The 20,255-nt window shown below is 37.4% G+C and overlaps 1 protein-coding gene across 9 annotated transcripts in view; it reads left to right on the top strand.

Annotated features, from left to right (window-relative positions):
- Nucleotides 1–20,255, top strand: part of LOC113517650 (uncharacterized) — a 124,405-nt gene that overhangs the window by 101,387 nt on the left and 2,763 nt on the right. For all 9 annotated transcript variants that reach the window (XM_052901556.1, XM_052901554.1, XM_052901553.1 and 6 more), the window contains 30 exons: nt 393–725; nt 1,124–1,420; nt 1,945–2,253; nt 2,343–2,984; nt 3,408–4,040; nt 4,175–4,477; nt 4,558–4,854; nt 4,940–5,593; nt 5,969–6,277; nt 6,878–7,201; nt 7,288–7,593; nt 7,680–7,994; nt 8,173–8,487; nt 8,759–9,079; nt 9,271–9,891; nt 9,972–10,271; nt 10,356–10,661; nt 10,753–11,058; nt 11,343–11,654; nt 12,138–12,437; nt 12,534–13,004; nt 13,090–13,446; nt 13,538–13,741; nt 14,317–14,502; nt 14,631–14,819; nt 14,929–15,690; nt 16,223–16,420; nt 16,699–16,893; nt 16,986–19,091; nt 19,516–19,904. In XM_052901556.1, coding sequence (XP_052757516.1) covers nt 393–725; nt 1,124–1,420; nt 1,945–2,253; nt 2,343–2,984; nt 3,408–4,040; nt 4,175–4,477; nt 4,558–4,854; nt 4,940–5,593; nt 5,969–6,277; nt 6,878–7,201; nt 7,288–7,593; nt 7,680–7,994; nt 8,173–8,487; nt 8,759–9,079; nt 9,271–9,891; nt 9,972–10,271; nt 10,356–10,661; nt 10,753–11,058; nt 11,343–11,654; nt 12,138–12,437; nt 12,534–13,004; nt 13,090–13,446; nt 13,538–13,741; nt 14,317–14,502; nt 14,631–14,819; nt 14,929–15,690; nt 16,223–16,420; nt 16,699–16,893; nt 16,986–19,091; nt 19,516–19,904 — 12,560 coding nt within the window. The remainder of the gene's footprint in view (nt 1–392; nt 726–1,123; nt 1,421–1,944; nt 2,254–2,342; nt 2,985–3,407; nt 4,041–4,174; nt 4,478–4,557; nt 4,855–4,939; nt 5,594–5,968; nt 6,278–6,877; nt 7,202–7,287; nt 7,594–7,679; nt 7,995–8,172; nt 8,488–8,758; nt 9,080–9,270; nt 9,892–9,971; nt 10,272–10,355; nt 10,662–10,752; nt 11,059–11,342; nt 11,655–12,137; nt 12,438–12,533; nt 13,005–13,089; nt 13,447–13,537; nt 13,742–14,316; nt 14,503–14,630; nt 14,820–14,928; nt 15,691–16,222; nt 16,421–16,698; nt 16,894–16,985; nt 19,092–19,515; nt 19,905–20,255) is intronic.

Below are 20,255 nucleotides of genomic sequence, written 5' to 3'. Positions count from 1 at the left end.
TATGATCTTGAAAAAAATTATCTAACCGATAGACGTCTTTTGTGATTCGCCTGGTGCTCAAACTAAGATACCCTGTATTATAAGGAACCAGAAAATAAACATAGGGTATAACCCCAACCACCTCCGTAGCGTAGTGATGAGTACATTGCTTTGCATAAATAAGGTTTCGGATTCGATTCGCGGTCGAGCCAAGTTAGAAAACTAACTTTTCTGAATTGGTCTAACCAGGAATCGAACCTGGGACCTCATTTACGCAAAGCATCGTGCCCACCAACGTGTCATAATAATGGAGCGACTTGTATATGCAACATAATAATGTTCGAAGAACATATATTCATGTCAAAAGTTTATATTTGAGCGGTTTCAGTTATATTGATAATTTGTTGTTTCAGTGCCAATCCAAATTCCAACTCCACAGCCTCCCGCGAATCCTTGTGTGCCATCACCATGTGGACCGAATTCACTATGTCAAGAATATGGCGGCAATGCCCGATGTACCTGCCTTCCGAATTATATAAGTTCACCACCAAACTGTAGACCAGAATGTACTATTAATTCTGAATGCAACGCTATTAAATCATGCATAAACAATAGATGCATAGATCCTTGTCCTGGAGCATGCGGAAATAACGCTCAATGTAATGTCAACAATCATCTCCCCATCTGTTCCTGTTTGCCTGGATTCACCGGTGATCCATTTAGTAATTGTGCTATCATAAATGAAGGTAAGTAATATACATTAGTAACACTGAAATTATTACTATTTTATTATGTAAAAAAATATTACTGAATACTATTTTTTGCGGATTTAGATTCACTTGTTATATGAACAATTAATAGTTGTTTTCAATAAACTACTCAATACTAAAGACATTTTATGCTTTCTTTCTATTGAAAGCTAAATTCAAAAAGCCCCTCTCAAACCCCTTTACATTCATAAAAATATATTTCTGTAATTACATAAATATAATTTGGACTAATGATATTGTGATTTCATATACTATCATCTCAACATTACTAATATATCGTTATTGTTTAAATGGTAAATTGTTTATTAATTGTATTGTAATATTCTGCCATACAGATATAATAATTAATTGTAATGACTAATTCTTGATTCTAGAACCAACCGATCCATGTTCTCCATCACCTTGTGGTTCAAATGCCATTTGTCGTGATGGTGTTTGTTCCTGTATAGAAGAATATCACGGCGACCCCTATATTGGATGTAAACCTGAATGCATCCTGAATTCCGATTGTCCACGAGATAAATCCTGCATAAAATACAAATGTGCAGATCCTTGTATCGGAACATGTGGAACTGATGCTATATGTGAAACTATTAATCACATACCCATGTGTTCATGTCCGCTAGGAACCACTGGATCTCCATTTTCTTATTGCTCTAAAATAAACTCAGGTGATTATTTATAATTAATTGTATTAGCTTTTACCCGCGACTTTGGTCACGTAACCAGGGTGTATTCATTGGCCAGAATAAAAAGGAACCTATGTTCTTTTTTATTACAATATATATATATATATAATTTAATATAATCGTTGACTATTCAATAGTGAACATAGGCTTCCCTCATAAAGAGGGGGTTTGCCAGTATATAGATAGAGTACTTGTAAACCAAATTTCATAGCAACTGATTAAACCGTTAAAACACTAAAATGAAACAAACAAACAAACTTACTTTCACAGTAATAATATTAGTAAAGATTGTTGATGCCCAGATGCTGAAATATCCAGATTAGATCTAAACTAATATTACAATTACAATAATTGTATTGTATTTATATTAAACATATTATTATGTCCGCGTTTTAAATTCTATTTTAATAGATATTTAAACTGATGGTTTTAAAATATGACAGTTACCTACGTTTAGTACCTAATAGATTTACTAATGTAAAGTAATATTTATCATGGAATTTCAGACATATCGCTACCAATCAACTTATGTGAACCTTCTCCATGTGGACCTTATAGTCAGTGCAGAGATATATCAGGACATGCTGTATGTGTCTGTGTCCAAGGTTTCAGCGGTAGTCCTCCAAATTGCCGACCCGAATGCGCTGTAAGCTCCGACTGTAACCTTAACCGAGCTTGCTCTAATCAAAAATGCATAGACCCATGTCCTGGAGCTTGTGGACGCAACACGCAGTGTATAGTAGTAAATCACAATCCAGTTTGTACCTGCTTGTCAGGCTACTCTGGGGATCCGTTTTCAGTGTGTCAATTAATACGTAAGTAATAACAAATATATTATATTTTACAATACAATATTGTACAATGGATCTGTTAGTAATATTTTAATTATGTATATTTTTTATAGCTGCTACACCGCCAGTAAAAGTCAACCCTTGCTTACCTTCACCATGTGGACCTAATTCGCAATGCTCTGAAAATGGCGAGTTTGCTGATTGTCGATGCTTGCCAGAGTTCATTGGTTTTCCACCCAACTGTCGACCTGAATGTACTAGTAACACAGATTGCCCGTCAAACACGGCTTGTTTAAATAGAAAGTGTAGAGATCCATGCCCCGGTTCTTGTGGCATGAACGCAGAATGTCGAGTTGTGAGTCATACACCTATTTGTTTGTGTCAAAACGGATTCACAGGCGATCCTTTCTATTCCTGTAATCCTGAAATAGCTGCCACGATAGAAGAACGTCCTACTCCTTGTGTACCGTCACCATGTGGAGTCAATGCCGAATGTAGAGAGCAAAATAATGTTGGATCCTGTACATGTTTACCAGGATACTTTGGAAATCCTTATGAAGCTTGCAAACCAGAATGTATTCTTAGTTCTGATTGTCCTTCAAATCTGGCATGTATGCAAAACAAATGTAATGATCCTTGTCCTGGTACCTGTGGTATAAACGCTTTGTGTAATGTTATAAATCATATTCCAACATGTACATGTCTCGAACAATATTATGGTGATCCCTATAAGATATGTACAATCAAAATTCAGAGTAAGTACTTTTGATGTAAAAGTAATAAATATAATAATAATAATATCTAATATATAAAATTCTCGTGTCACGGTGTTTGTTACCAAACTCCTCCGAAACGGCTTTACCGATTTTCATGAAATTTTGTGTGCATATTCGGTAGGTCTGAGAATCGGCCAACATCTTTTTTTATACCCCTCAATGATAAGGGTGACCCACCCCAAAATTATTTTTTTTTACTTTTTAGACAATTTTTTTTATTTTTATTTAAATATGATTTAGGATTGAAAAATACATACAACTTTAAATTTTCATCGTTTTACGATCAACCCCTGTATTTTAATCGCGATTATTATATTTCGCAATAAGTGGTAAAACAACGTTTACGGGGTCAGCTAGTATACGTATAAAATTAATAATAAAACATTCTTTATTTTTTTACAGTGGAGCCATCGGATCCTTGCAATCCTTCCCCGTGCGGACCTTACAGTGTTTGCAAATCTCAGAATGGTTTAGCTATATGTACCTGTTCAAATGGATATCAAGGTTCACCACCAATGTGTCGCCCGGAATGTATTACTAGCTCTGAATGTTCATTGGATAAAGTCTGCGAAAATTTGAAATGTATTTCTCCTTGTCCCAAAGCCTGTGGTGTGAATACAGACTGTAAAATGATCAACCATAATCCTATATGTACATGTAGACAAGGTTATACTGGAGATCCATTTACTATTTGTTATATATTGCCAAAGCCTCAAAATTCAGTTGAGGAATTTGTTAATCCATGTGTTCCTTCCCCATGTGGGCTAAATGCAGAATGTCGAGATATAGGAAGAATACCTTCTTGTACATGTATGATTGGCTTCTTTGGTAGCCCACCTAATTGTAAACCAGAATGTGTTATAAATACAGACTGCAGCAATAATAAAGCTTGTATAAACATGAAATGTCAAGATCCTTGTTTGGGGTCATGTGGAGTAAATGCTATTTGCAATGTTATTAATCATGTACCAGTATGTTCGTGTCTAGTTGGATATCAAGGCGACCCATTTTCGTCATGTGTTATTAAACCATCAGGTATAATAAAGTTTACTAAATATGGTTTTTATTGTTTTTGAATTATATATATATATATATATATATATATATATATATATATATATATATATATATATATATATATATATATAATATTTACATTTATTTTACAGAACGTCCTCAAGAAGCAGACCCATGCAATCCATCACCGTGTGGCCCTAACGCAAAGTGTAATAACGGTGTCTGTACATGCTTGCCTGAATATCAAGGCGATCCATATTTCGAATGTCGACCTGAATGTGTGTTAAGCTCTGATTGTCCTCTAGATAAGGCTTGCTTACAATTAAAATGTATTGATCCATGTCGTAATATGTGCGGCATAAACGCGGAATGCAATGTTTATAACCACGTTGCAGTATGTAGTTGTCCAAGTGGTACAACAGGAAGTCCTTTTGTAGAGTGCACCAAGATAGAAAGTATGTACTTTAAAAAATATTACATAACCTATTGATCTAAGAAATAGATAATATTTAAAATTAATTTATTTATATTACAGAACCTGTTACTAAACCATGTGAACCATCTCCATGTGGACCCAATAGCGTATGCCGGGAAGCAAATGGTCAAGCTGTATGTGCTTGTATACAAGGTTTTATAGGAAATCCTCCTAATTGCCGTCCAGAATGCATTCAAAGCACAGATTGCTCTCCAAATCTAGCTTGCATAAATCGTAAATGTCAGGATCCGTGTCCTGGCTCTTGTGGGCATAATGCTTTATGTGATGTTAAAAATCATAATCCAATATGTACCTGCCCGGAGAGATATACTGGATCACCATTCAATCACTGTTACGGTAAATATTATCATTAGACTTTGTAATAACTTATTTTTGAATACATTAATTTGTACAATTTTAATAAAAAAAAAAATATTTACAGTTCAACGTTTGGATGAACCAGCAATTAATCCATGTGTACCCTCGCCGTGTGGTCTAAATAGCGTTTGCACCGTAACTCCTGATAAAAAGTCACATAATTGCGTTTGTCAACCAACTTTTGAGGGTATTCCCCCACATTGTCGCCGAGAATGTTCTTCAAATGATGAATGCCCTTCAAACAAAGCGTGTATCAACTATAAATGCTCAGATCCTTGCCCCGGCTCTTGTGGAATAAATACAATATGCGCAGTGCATCTACATAGTCCCATGTGTTCTTGCCAAAATGGTTATACAGGCGATCCATTTACATCATGCTATCCTAAACCCATAGCTACCGAGTCTATAGATCCATGTAACCCTACTCCATGTGGCTCAAATGCACGTTGTAAAGTATCAACAAATGGAGCTGCAGCTTGCATATGTGAACCTGATTACTTTGGAAATCCGTATGAAAATTGTAGACCAGAATGTGTCGTCAATACTGATTGTCCATTTAATAAAGCTTGTCGAAAAAATCGTTGTGAAGATCCCTGCCCAGGAGTATGCGGCTCAACAGCAATTTGTCAAGTAATCAATCACGTACCGACCTGTAACTGTGCCCCTGGTTATACAGGAAATCCATACCAATACTGTCATATACTTATAAATGATAATGGTAAGTACAGTTCTTTTTAGACCCTATATAATTTAATCGAGTATAAGCTAAATAACAATAGTAATCCCCAGAAACATTTTCCATAAGCTGAACCTAAGTTAAAATAAGGATTTTTTTTTATATATTTACAATACATTGACTTATCTTCTTTTATCAGAACATCTTTAACTTATAATCTAAGTTCTTAATTTTTATGGATTGAAATCATTAAGAAAATTGCTTCTAAAATTCATTGTCATTTATTATGGAAATTCCGCCCCACATTTCTTTTATGAATACAGAAAGCTATTTTTTATGAAATTTGTCATCGGTCATCGGTTGCTCGAACTATATGGCCAGTCTATTGCCACTTCAACTAATTTTTTTTTTTTGCAGTACCTCCAGCAGGAAACCCATGTATACCAAACCCGTGTGGAATCAATACCGTCTGTAAAGATAATAATGGCTTAGCAACATGTTCATGTATGCCCGAGTTTTACGGATCTCCTCCAAATTGTCGTCCTGAGTGTACTATTAATGCAGAGTGTACAGCCACAACCAGTTGTGTAAGACAGAAATGCATCAATCCATGTACAGACGCCTGCGGACAGAATGCTGAATGCAGAGTAGTAAATCACGCGCCAATTTGTACATGCCGACAAGGTTTTGATGGAGATCCTTTTATAAGATGCGCCATAATAAAAGGTAAATAATTCCAAAAGGAGAACGTCGTCAATTGATCTGTATCTTTTTTGCTGTTATATATATTATACGATTACGTCGACAACACTGAACCGATATTGACAACATAATCCCATATTAAAAGCATTCGTAACTTTTGCTTATCAAAGTGTGACAATGGTACAATTATCTGTTAATTTTCAAAAACAATTTAAATTATTTAAAAGTGCTTTGCTAGCGAACTAAAATAGTAGTCATTGCATATAAATTTACCATTACACTTTAAACCTACTTTATATTTTACTTCGGAATTTTTCATATATATTTTTACCATCAAACCAAATATTCAGTGACAGTTTAATAAGAATATTATTATATGATTAACATTTTAATTCGCTAGCAGAGTATTTTTGAAATAATCTGAAACATCAAAAAACTTAGGTACACGATTTCTAAATCTAAATTAAAATATTTTTAATCTAAGATGTCTACGAAATATCTCATCATACATCAATGTGTTTTCACACAATTAAAGTTATTTTTTTTTGGCAGAAAAAAATTAACCAATCGAAACCCACTTGCTCATCCCAAAATTACTTCCTAATAATGTGTATTTGCTTATAGTTACATCACCAGCACCTGAACAGAACCCATGTCTGCCATCGCCATGTGGACCAAATGCTCTGTGTCAAGTAACCAATAAAATTCCTGTATGCTCATGTATGAGTAACTATGTCGGATCACCACCAAACTGTAGAGCAGAGTGTACTATCAATTCAGACTGTCCAAGTATTATGGCTTGTGTAAATCAAAAGTGTCAAGACCCTTGTCCTGGTTCTTGTGGAATCCAAACAGAATGTCAAGTTTATCAACATTCTGCCATTTGCAGTTGTAAAGAAGGATATACCGGAAATCCGTTTGTTAGTTGTCACCCCCTTGAAAATATAGGTACATTTATTTATTATAAATATATTTTTAAAGTTTATATAAACAAATTTATTTAAGGATTTTAAGTAATTAATTAATGTTTTCAGAACCTTTACCTAGTGTATATGATAAGTGCAATCCGACTCCGTGCGGATCAAATGCGGACTGTAATGACGGAAAATGTACATGTAGACCTAATTATTTCGGAAATCCTTACTTAAGCTGTCGACCAGAATGCACACAAAATGCTGACTGTGCTCCAAATTTGGCATGCATAAATAACAAATGTATCAATCCGTGCGTAAACTTATGTGGTCAAGGTGCACAATGTGATGTTTATAATCATATTCCCGTGTGTAGTTGTCCTCCAAATACTACAGGAAGCGCATTCTTCGCTTGTACTCCGATAACTGGTATGAAATTCTAAAATTGCTATTGTATTTAGTATTCATATTAATATTACTATAGATAAATAAATATTGTATCTTTTTTTTTACAGTTAAGTTAGAAAAGAAAAATCCATGTCAACCGTCTCCTTGCGGACCATATAGTGTATGTCGAACTTTAAATGACCAAGCGGTCTGTTCATGTTTGATTGGATATATGGGTGTGCCGCCGTCATGCAGACCCGAATGTTTGATAAACTCTGATTGCACAAGTACGATGTCGTGTTCCAATCAAAAATGTATAGACCCATGCCGTGGATCATGCGGATTGAACGCTGAATGCAAAGTTCACAACCACAGACCAATTTGTTATTGTCGAAATGGATTTACAGGAGATCCGTTCACTCAGTGCAGAATAGTCAATCAAGGTAATTACATATTTTATGAATACTCATAATTATGATTGCTGTGTATATGAGTATTTAAAAAAACGTTTCTACAATCAAAAAGGACAAGCTTATAGCTATATAGCTTCTTTTGTTTTTATGATATATTTTTTACATGTTATATTCATTAATACACATTTTTTTGAATCCTGTAATTTAGATCAACCACCTGTTAAGCCAACTCCATGTAACCCATCACCATGTGGATCAAATTCAATTTGTCGAGCAATTAACGAATCTCCATCCTGCTCATGTTCAACTGGCTTTATTGGAAATCCACCATATTGTCGCCCTGAATGCGTCACGAACAGTGAGTGTAGTTTCGACAAAGCATGTATAAACAACAAGTGTGCAGACCCATGTCTCGGAGCTTGCGGTCGCAATGCCGAATGTAGAGTTATTAGTCATTCACCACAATGTGTCTGTAACCAAGGATATGAAGGAGACGCTTTTGATTCGTGCACACCTATTGCCGGTAAGACTAGTACCTACTTACTAATGCTTCCTATGTCATATTAGTATATTTCAAAATCCTATTAAGTGTTATTATAAATTAATATTTTTTTAATGACACATTAGTACAAACAGGCAATTTTTTTGTGATTTTTAATAATATGTTAAATTTTTTTAATTGTTAGTAATATGTATGCCCATGAACAGCATTTTATACAAAATCCAATTTAATAATATAACTATGTTTATGCAATTAAATTATTGATTGATTGATTTGTGTACATTTTTTCTAGCTGTTAAACCAGTTGATCAAGTAAAACCATGCTTGCCAAATCCATGTGGACCAAACGCTATCTGCCAGGAACGCAATAATATTGGTAGTTGTACTTGCGTAAATGGATACTTCGGCAATCCTTATGAGGGTTGTAGACCAGAATGTCTCCTCAATTCTGACTGTGCGGCAAATTTGGCTTGCATTAATAATAAATGCCAAGACCCATGTCCGGGATTATGTGGTACCAATGCTCAATGTCAAATTGTGAATCATCTAGCGCAATGTATTTGTAAATTTGGATATGTGGGTAATCCATATCGTATTTGTACTTATAGAGAAGGTAATAAAACTTTTATTTTTTCATTCACAGTTGACAAGATTTTAATTGCGATGAAACATTTATTGAATCAACGTCCATTTAAATTTCATCGCAATTGAAGTGCTTTTAGTGGATAAAAATTTTAACTCTTAGTTGCAATATAATATACAATAGAATAAAATTAACTAAACTGTAAAATATATTTATTTTAGAAAAACCAACTGAACCATGCAATCCATCGCCCTGTGGACCGTATAGTATCTGCAAAACTGTTAACGATAAAGCAATTTGTACATGTGAACCAGAATATATTGGTGCACCACCTAATTGTCGTCCAGAATGTCTCACAAGTTCCGAGTGTCCACTTAATAAGGCTTGTATCAAACAGAAATGTGTAGATCCCTGTATTGGAATGTGCGGGGAAAACGCACAATGCCGGGTTCATCATCATAGTCCCTATTGTACTTGTTTACCCAACTTTGAAGGTGATCCGTTTATCAGATGTATTAAGGAGATTTCAATGACTCCACCGGTACCCTCGCCCTGTGAACCTAATCCATGCGGTCCATATTCAACGTGTAGAGACCATGGTGGTTCGGCCATTTGTAGCTGTAATCCGGGTTATGTTGGAGCTCCACCACGCTGCGCTCCCGAATGTACCATTAACGAGGACTGTTCTAATGATAAAGCTTGCGTCAGAGAGAAATGTGTTGATCCTTGTATTGGATCCTGTGGAGCTAACACAGAGTGTCGACCGATGAACCACCTTGCAATATGTACTTGTTTATCTGGCTACCGTGGCAATTCCTTTGAAGGCTGTTACATGGATTATGGTAATTATATTATTTATAAAAATATTATTATTTTGTTTAATTACCTACTGTTTAAATAAATATATATATATTTTGTACAGAACCTGTAAAGCCCGTAGATCTGTGTGCACATTACCCTTGTGGTATTAATGCAGTTTGTGATAACGGAACATGTTCATGCATTACTGGATACCACGGAAATCCTATCATCGAGTGCCGACCGGAATGCACAACGGATAATGATTGTTCAAAACAAATGGCCTGTGTTAATTATAAATGCAAAGACCCTTGTAATAAAGCGTGTGGCATTGGCGCAATATGCAACGTTTATAACCACATAGCTATTTGTGAATGTCCAGTACCTTTACAAGGAGATCCTTTCTTGTCTTGTCGCGCTGCAGGTATGCACTATCATAGTTCCTGTTAATTGTTTTTGTTAAACAAATATTAAAATATGTACTTAAAAACAGCATCGCTATTTACAGTGCCTGTTGTATCAGAGGATCCTTGCACACCAAATCCATGTGGGCCCAACAGCGTATGCCGCGCGGCAGGTACCGTGGCACACTGTTCTTGCCAGCCTGCCACCAACCGTGGCCCACCCGGCTGTCGACCTGAGTGCCGTGCCAACTCCGAGTGTCCCCCTAACCGTGCTTGCCGCAACAACAAATGTCAAGATCCATGTCCCGGTAGCTGTGGGGCACATGCTATATGTCATGTTCGATCGCACTCTCCAATTTGCACTTGCCCATCTAATTTCGTTGGTGATCCATTCATTCGTTGTTTGCCAGGTACCTAATATAAAGCTTATTATGTAAACAAGTAATAGTAATATTTATATTTACAAATATTTAAAATTTTATATTTTATTATTCTCAACAGCTATTGAAGCTGAGCCGAAGATACCAACGTGCCAGAACTGCGGTCCGAATGCTGATTGTGTTGATAACCAATGTCGCTGTCGAACTCAGTTCTTCGGGGAACCACCTTTTTGTCAATACGAGTGTCTCAGTTCTAGCGACTGTGACTGGCATCTCACTTGTGTCAATAAACGTTGTGTGGATCCGTGTCCTGGTGCTTGCGGCAGCGGAGCGGAGTGTTCACCGATAGCACACGAACCGCGTTGCAATTGTCCCCAAGGCACTACAGGGAATCCTCTCATTCAATGTCGTCCCTTCGAGAACATCCGTAAGACAGGCTCACATGGAAGATTGCTTTTAGTGTCGAAATTCAGTAAATTATCTTGCTAGTAATACTTACAAACGAAATATGATCTAAACTGCGTAAATCATCCTATAAACGGCAACTCTATGTTTTCGCTTTTAAAACTTAGGCATGGGTTTTATTTGCGAAACTAGATTAACCGTTTATCTGGAGATGTGATGTTACTGAACGCTTCAAGAAAAGCGCTTACTGCATTTGCTGCATTATAATTTAAAAAATATAATCATAATGGTTACTTGATTTTACAGCTATACCGCCAAATCCATGCAACCCATCACCGTGCGGTCCTGGTGCAATATGTCGTACAAAAGGAGCTGGCGCTTCTTGCGAATGTGAACCTGGTTTGCTCGGTGATCCATATACTGGTTGCCGACCAGAATGTCTTTCTGATTCTGACTGTTCACCAACACAAGCTTGTATACGATCACACTGCAGAGACCCATGCCAAGGAACTTGTGGTATTGGTGCTGAATGCGAAACAGTCAATCATATACCATTGTGCTCTTGTCCCCCTGGTACTAAAGGCAATGCATTTGAAAAGTGCGACATCATTATGACTCGTAAGTAAAGGATTTCGTCCTATTCTTCTAATCTAATTAAATATAATTTTCACATTTATATGTGAAAATTTATAAATATTAGATGTTTAAATGTTTGGATATTTGTTACTCTATCGTGCCTAAACAACTGAGAGGATTTGAATGAAATTTGGTACATGGATGGGTTATATCCCTATTTTAACACATAGAATACTTTACGATTCACGTAGGCAAAGCCGCGGGGTTTAGCTAGTTTTATGATTAATAAATAATCGACAAAAGTAAAATAATAACGAATTAAATAATTATAATTGATTATTTGTGCTCCATGTATGTTACCTTCTCTATAAAAATCCTAAAGAATACTTTCTCTTTTCGGGTTCTTAAGGTTGACTGGAAGAAATATTTTCAAGGGATAAGTGCGCCTAAATACATTGTTTTCTTTGCAACATGATATTATTATTATAATAAACGATATAGAAAATAATTCACCTTAAATTACAGCACCTCCATGTACACCATCTCCATGTGGGCCAGGTGCACTATGCAATGTTGTTGGTAGCAGTGCCGTATGCTCATGTCCTATCGGCACCAGTGGTGATGCGGCCTCCACGGGCTGCCGACCCGAGTGTATTGTTAGTTCTGAATGTGCACGCGACCGCGCATGTGTTCGCAACAAATGTGTCGATCCATGCTTGGGCGCGTGTGGAAATGGAGCACTATGTCGCGTCTTCGATCACGCACCCATATGCTCTTGTCCACCATCGACAACAGGAGATCCTTTCTTCCAATGCCGCCCAGAAGGTTAGTACAGAAATTTAAAATTAAACATTAATTTCAAGACAGTTCTTGTATCAATAAAAAAGAAATAAGATATTTACCTTTTTGTATTATTTTTAGAACCAGCACAAACAACGTACGATCCGTGCGATCCTAATCCTTGTGGCCCACGTGGGACGTGCCGCGATGGCTCTTGCACATACCCAGAATGTATAGTTAACGATGATTGTCCAGGAGACCGATCTTGTATTAACAGAAAATGTTCAGATCCTTGTGTAAACGCGTGCGGAATTAATGCACTATGTACTGGTGTAAGGCACAGTGCTGTTTGTTCATGTCCTGTCGGATATACCGGTTCTGCGTTTGTACGTTGTGAAAGAGTACTCATTCCGACTGCAGCTCCGCCTGTGCCTGAATGTACTAGAGATGACCAGTGTGAAGACAACTCGGCATGTATCAACTCCCGTTGTTCACCAGTTTGCGGACCCACAAATTGCGGAATTAACGCACGTTGTCTAGCCAGAGAACACAGAGCTCGATGCGTATGCTTACCTGGATATGAAGGAGATGCATACAGAGGGTGTTATTCAGGTAAAAAAAAAAAGAAAACGAAAATGTATTTGTTTTTTTTTTTATATTTATTACATATTTTTTCATATCATGATGTATGTTTCAGTGCAATGTCATAGCAATAATGATTGCCCCGATGATGAAAGCTGTGAAAGTGGATCATGCGTTAAAGTATGTACTCGTATCCGCTGTGGTATTAATGCTCACTGTGTTGCCCGTGGACATACGGCAACTTGTGAATGTGATAATGGGACGGGTGGAAATCCGTGGTCATCCTGCCGCAGGGATCAATGTACTGGTGACGAAGATTGTCCAACGTGGCTGGCTTGTAGACAAGCTATGTGTCAAGATCCTTGTCCTGGAGCGTGTGCCCAAGAAGCTCGTTGTACTGTAGTGCGTCACACACCAATTTGTGAATGCCCACGCGGCACTCAAGGCAATCCTAAAATTCAATGTCTACCAGGTTTGTGACATATAATATTTATCACAACTTCGCTTTGAGATTTTTACCAATATTCAGTCCATAATACGACTAAACGTAAATCTTTTTACAGTATTCCAACAAGTAGAGTGCCAAACAGACGCCGAGTGCGGACCCGATCTGGCATGTTTGCAAAATAATTGCAAGAACCCCTGCGAAAATACGTCTTGCGGAATCCGAGCTGTATGTCGCGTGACAAACACATTGCCATTCCGCACACTTGTTTGTGAATGTCCTTATCCTCTTACCGGAGATGCAGCTGTAGAATGTAATCCAAGTAAGTGACACACATCATAGCGAATTAATTTCCTAAATAATTTCATTAATACCATTAATGTCTAATATGAATTTCAGATAGAATACATATCTGCAGATTTTATTGGACTCCGGAATACAAATGCACAAAGTAAAAAACACTTTTATATTTTCCAGCACAATTTTTTGTACTATTGGTGTATATTATTATTTACAATGCACTTATTACAATTTCTTTGTAAATATACTGTTTTTACACGGCATCATGAGGATAATGTTATCTAGGTATCGGGTACCCGTTTAGACATGTAGTGTAGAAACGTTGTTTAATAAGTAATAAAACTATCAATTAATCTGTATTATATTTTATAAGTGAAAAAACACTTGTTCTTATGTTACTACTTTCATAGATTTTTATTTATAACTTATCTGGTCGTATTAATCTATATTATATTGTTATGTTATAATTATAGTATAGGTTAGAATGAAAAAAATATAATCTAATTCCAAAGTAGCATATATCTGCGTAAATATGGCAATTTATAACTTACTGAACTGCTTAGATATCCATTAACTTAAGCTCTCTCAATTTAATAGAAGGAGAATGCAACGAAGACTCAGAGTGTAGAGATGAAGAGCGGTGCGAAAACAAGCGATGTATCAACGTGTGTGAAACATTGGCGTGCGGCGTTGGCGCAGAGTGTCGAGCCACGGCTCATAGCGCCACCTGCCGCTGCATACCTCCTTTACAGGGCGACCCACGTCAAGGCTGCACAGCGCCTAGTTAGTATCTTTTGATAATTTTAAAATTGTTTTCAATAATAATCTTTATGCAATTTAAAAATTCTAATACACCTAAATTAAGTTTTATAATTAAAACAAAGATAGTAATCATATATTTTACGCAATAGGTACACCCAATATAGAATGTACAGTGGACTCCGAATGCGGTACAACCGAAGCATGCGTAGCACGACGTTGCGTGTCAGCGTGTGAGGGTGCTTGCGGCACTGGTGCGGTCTGTGATGCACAGTATCATCGCGCACGTTGCCACTGTCCACCCGGTACCGCTGGCGATCCTGCACGTTATTGTTATACACGTATGTGCATATAAGCATACTTTCTCTAAATTATATAAATATTTTTTCTAAGTTACTTGTAACTTGACATATTGTACATCGATTACATAATATAACTATTTTGTTTTAGCTGAATGCACTTCAGATGATAATTGTCCATTTGACAAGAGCTGTGCTAATGGATACTGTCAGGACCCATGCGTTCTTGGATCCCCGTGTGGCCGTGATGCAACTTGTGAAGCAGTCGCTCATGTTGCAACATGTCGTTGTCCGCCTGGAACCCAGGGTGACCCTCATCGTGCTTGCATATCAGTTGTATGCCAGTATAACGAAGATTGTGATGACTCGCAAATATGCAACCGACTCAATCGCGTCTGCCAACCTGTTTGCTCAGAAAACAACTGTGCCATTGGAGCTACCTGCATAGCTCAAAATCATCAACCCGTGTGCACCTGCCCACCGGGCCGTTCTGGAGATCCCTATCTACGTGGTTGCGCTAAAGAAGTCACTCGTGAGTGTACTATAGATGCCGACTGCGCATCGCCACTTGCATGTGTCAATTCACGATGCACAGACCTTTGTGCTGTAAATCCATGCGACGTTGGCCTTCTCTGCAAAATTGTCGATATATTACCATTACGTGCAGTAGCTTGCATTTGCCCCGATGGTGGACGCGTTACACCGGATAGCAGTTGCCGATCTCCACCTTCAGCAGAATGTTCTTCTGACTCTGAATGCCTTATAAGTCAAATATGTCATCGTGGAAGTTGCGTGGACGCATGCAAAGCAGATCCATGTGGACATAATGCGCTCTGTGAATCCATAGATCACGCATCACGTTGCACTTGTCCTCCAGGATATAGTGGAAATCCAAGAATTGAATGTAACACAGGTAATTATAATATGACTAGCTGTTTTTCGTGGCTTTGCCCTCGTGGTTCAGTATATGAAGCATCCTGTGTCAAATTAGTATATAACTTACCAGTGCGCCAAATTTCTCTCTAATATGTTGAGACATGCAAGCATGAAATAGTAACAAACTAAAAATATTTTAATGTTCTCAAATCTTAATCTCTTACTATGATTTTCGATCACATAAGATAGTTTTTATTCCGATAAGAAAAAATAAAGGAACCCCTATACGTCAGTAGAAGGAAACAAAATAATATTTGCCGTTTTATATATAAATATACTTTAAATAAGCTGTTTTATAATAATTCAGCAAAGTTGTTTAGAGCGTTTTTTAACTACAACTATTACAAATAAAATTTGAAATACAAATACAATTTGAACTATTTAAACACACAATTATAACTTTAAACTAATTAAATTTAACCAAATGTTTTATTATTTGTTTATTAATTAATGAAAAATCATCAATTTTTACTGTATCAAAATTTAATATACATTAAATGTTTTTTTAGAACCAAGACAACCATCTATTGTGGAATGCTACAGTGACGATGAATGCAATTCAGAGCGTACATGCATAAATCGCCTTTGTATCAATCCCTGCGCCGATATGTGTGGTCCCGGAGCTTTATGCCGTGTCATAGATCATAAACCGCAATGTTCCTGCCCAAGAGGATACACTGGCGTCGCCACTGTACAATGTACAGCGCGTAAGTAATAGTTTTTCTTTATTCTTTCTCATATAATAATAAATAAATTCCATACATTGAAATACACATTTAGTAACTCAGTCGGTGAAGTTACTAAGAGACTCGCAATATCGTGTAATTCGAATATGTAATACACAGTATACAGTGAATGTACAATTTATTTTTATTTATTTTTTTAAATAATTCAGTAAATCGATCAATTTTAAAGATTTTTTCTTTCTATTTAATCTGTAAATACAATACGTTACATGTTAAAAAAAAATACATTACATTTGCAGCTGTGGATGGATCTGCAATACTAGTAGGTTGCAAAGCAAATTCCGATTGCCCGCTATCGCAGGCATGTATAAATGGCGCATGCGCGGATCCATGTGCGTGCGGCACTCACGCCTCCTGTACTGTGCTGCGGCATCACCCCGTATGCTACTGTGAGTCCGGATATTCTGGAAATCCATACATCGGTTGCACTAAAGGTTTGTTTATAAAATACTAAAAATTCCAAACCGATTTGAATACAAAAATAGAAAGATTAATATTTTTATAACGTGTTTTTATTTAATTCCAGTTGGCTGCAGTTCAGATTCTGAATGTACTGACAGCGATACTTGTTACAATGGTGCCTGTATCAATCCATGTATTTTAGAAGCTCCTTGTGCTATCAGTGCCGAATGTTATGGCAAAGCTCATCGTCCTAACTGTCGCTGCCCTGCGGGCACTACTGGAAATCCTTACACCAGATGCCAATATATAGAATGCCAAATAAATAACGATTGCAATGATGACAGCATTTGCGTAAAAGGAACATGTCGCAATGCATGCTCTTCAGAAGGACAAAGACTTTGTGCGCCCAATGCCGAATGCTTTGCACGAAATCATGCAGCATCTTGTAAATGCCCCTCAACATTACCTCTCGGAGATCCTTTAACATACTGTGAAAGAAGGCCATCAATTACACAAATTGAATGTCAATACGATAGCGACTGTCCTAGTAAACACGCTTGCTTAAGAGATAAATGTCGTGAAGCTTGTATAGAACTAAAACCATGTAAAGGCAATTCTCGTTGTTCTGTTTCTGATAGTGTACCATTCCGAACTTTAATATGTCGCTGTCCAGAAGGATATACCCCTGATGAAAATGGCTCATGTAAACCAGCGCAATTACCACCACTTAGCTGTTCTTCTGATGATGATTGTAGTGATCAAGAATCTTGTGTTAATAGAATTTGTCGTAATCCATGTAACTGTGGAGAAAATGCTGAATGTTTCATTCGTAATCACCGTCCAGTTTGCTCATGTCTTGATGGCTATGATGGAGATCCATATCGCACATGCCGTACAGTGGGTTGTCGTACCAACTCTGAATGTGAATCGAGCGAAGCATGTATTAATGGTAATTGTATTAGCCCTTGTCTTTTGAATAGTACTTGTGGACCTAACGCCGAATGTTATGTAGAAAGGAATAATCCACTGTGTCGCTGTCGCATTGGTTTTGAGGGTGATGCTTTTATTGGATGTAATGCAATTGAGTGTAGATCTAACGGTGATTGCCCACAAGATAAACAATGCCGTGCTCATAGATGTATAGATCCTTGCCTCTCTGGAAACACCTGTGGAATTAACGCTATTTGTCTTGTGCGAAACCATCTCGCCGTTTGTAAATGTGAACAAGGATTCACCGGAAGTCCTTATATACAATGTAAACCAGAAATCACATCTGAATGTACTGTTGATGCCGATTGTCCGTCAAAATTAGCGTGCTTATCATCTAAATGCGTGAATCCATGTACAGTTCTGCGACCATGTTCTACTCCAGCGCGCTGCGATGTATCATCCACGCTGCCCGTACGCACTATGCTGTGCACGTGTCCTCCGGGATATGTCAGTAGTGGAGGTGGAGTCTGTCGGCCGACAGAACCTATCAATAGCGTCGAATGTGAATTAGATAACGATTGTAATACAAACCATGCCTGCGTAACATCCATTTGTACCAACCCCTGTAAATGTGGCCCGAACACTGATTGCCAAATTAAAGATCATAAACCCGTGTGCGCGTGTAGACCAGGATTTATAGGTGACGCACGAACTGGATGCTATGAAATAATATGCAGATCAGATCAACAATGTTCAGATGATGAAAGCTGCATTAATAGTCGTTGCGTCCCAGCTTGTTCCGTTGAACCTGATATATGTGAACAATCTGCCGAGTGCTATGGCGTAAATCATCGAGCATCCTGTCGTTGTAAGATAGGCACTATAGGAAACCCATCGATCGCGTGTACACCAATTGGCTGTCGTGTAGACTCGGAATGTCCACCCGACAAATCGTGTGTGAATTCAAAATGCGTCAATCCATGTACAACAGAAACATGCAACGAACCGGCAGAATGTCGCGTACATCTACACGAAGTACATTGTGTGTGCCCACCGGGATATCAAAGCACTGACGCAGGTTGTAATAAAACTCTAGAACCCCAATGCATATCGGATATTGACTGTCCATCTGGTACTGCGTGTTTAAACGCTAAATGTGTCGACCCTTGCCTTGAGACAAAGCCTTGTGGTATTAACGCAGAATGTAAGGTCGTCAACACACTTCCAGTCCGAACGATGGTATGTGAATGTTTAACCGGATATAGAGGAAATGCTCTAATTGAATGTACACCTAATAAAAGTAAGTATTTTTTGATAATATAAAAATAATACTCTTTGATAATATAAAATAATCTCATTTTCTCCTTAATAATATTAAATTTATTATTTGCAACATTCATCTACGATGACAATAAAAAAAAATATCTCATTATAGACTAATCTGTTATTATTTTTTCAAGTCTATATCTCTTCTCTCTTAGTTCTTTGTTAAAAATACCTTTAACCAATAAAATTAATCTGAATATCGGGATTCGCGGGCTCAACCTCTGCCATTTTGAACTTTAATATGCTCGGCTAGGTATAGGGATGTTAAGAACTGCTCCATTATGGTTAATAGCGTAATACACAGAATTTACTACATTTGCGATTATAATCATGAGGTTAATTTTTTTACGCTTATTAAAATGGTAATTATTATAGTCTTTTTTTATTTTATTTTTTAGTTCCAAGAGCAAAATGCATAGAGGGCCAAGGTGTTGATACGTTAGGTGAATGCGTGCCGTGTCACTACGAAAACGGTTACGTAGTGGACAGCCGTGGGCGTTGCGTGTGCGACACTGTTCGCGGGTACACGGCGCGTGGCGATTCGTGCGTGCAAGCAGGCTGCGCCGCGGACGACGAATGCGCCGATCACGAGCGCTGCCTCAACCGCGGCTGCGTCGATGCTTGCGCTGCCGAGCCCTGTGGCATATCAGCTATTTGCAACGCCACTGACCACCGCTCCCACTGTACTTGCAAGCCCGGATACTTTGGCAATCCTAAAGTACAATGTAATTCCAGCACACCTCCAGATATTAGTTATCGCACGGATTTCCCTCTACCAGACATGCAGGTAAAAACTGCTTTTTTTTTATTAGTTAAAAATTTGTTCTTATAGTATATGTATCTGCCAATTAATTATAACTCTCTCTGTGTATATTGTATATTACATGTATATTAGTACTTAAATATAACAAGAAAGTAAAGGTTATACCATTTTACTCGTACATCCTCGATTTTATCCGAGGCACTTTTGATATAACAGGCATGTATGCTCTCTAAAATGATATGCGTCTTTAAAGGAAATGTTTGCATTGCAAATTGATCATTTGCTGGATTATTTGTATGGGTGTGTGTGTTTGGTGTAAAGTACTTGCATGTGAAAGTTAATCATTTTCTTGTAAAAGCTAAGTGCCTACACAGT

The sequence above is a fragment of the Galleria mellonella genome, unplaced genomic scaffold (assembly GCF_026898425.1).
Source record: "Galleria mellonella isolate WM207_F2 unplaced genomic scaffold, CSIRO_AGI_GalMel_v1 utg78, whole genome shotgun sequence".
In the NCBI taxonomy this organism is placed as follows: Eukaryota; Metazoa; Arthropoda; class Insecta; order Lepidoptera; family Pyralidae; genus Galleria; species Galleria mellonella.
The sequence above is the reverse complement of the archived record's forward strand: the minus strand, read 5'-3'. Positions and strand labels throughout refer to the sequence as shown.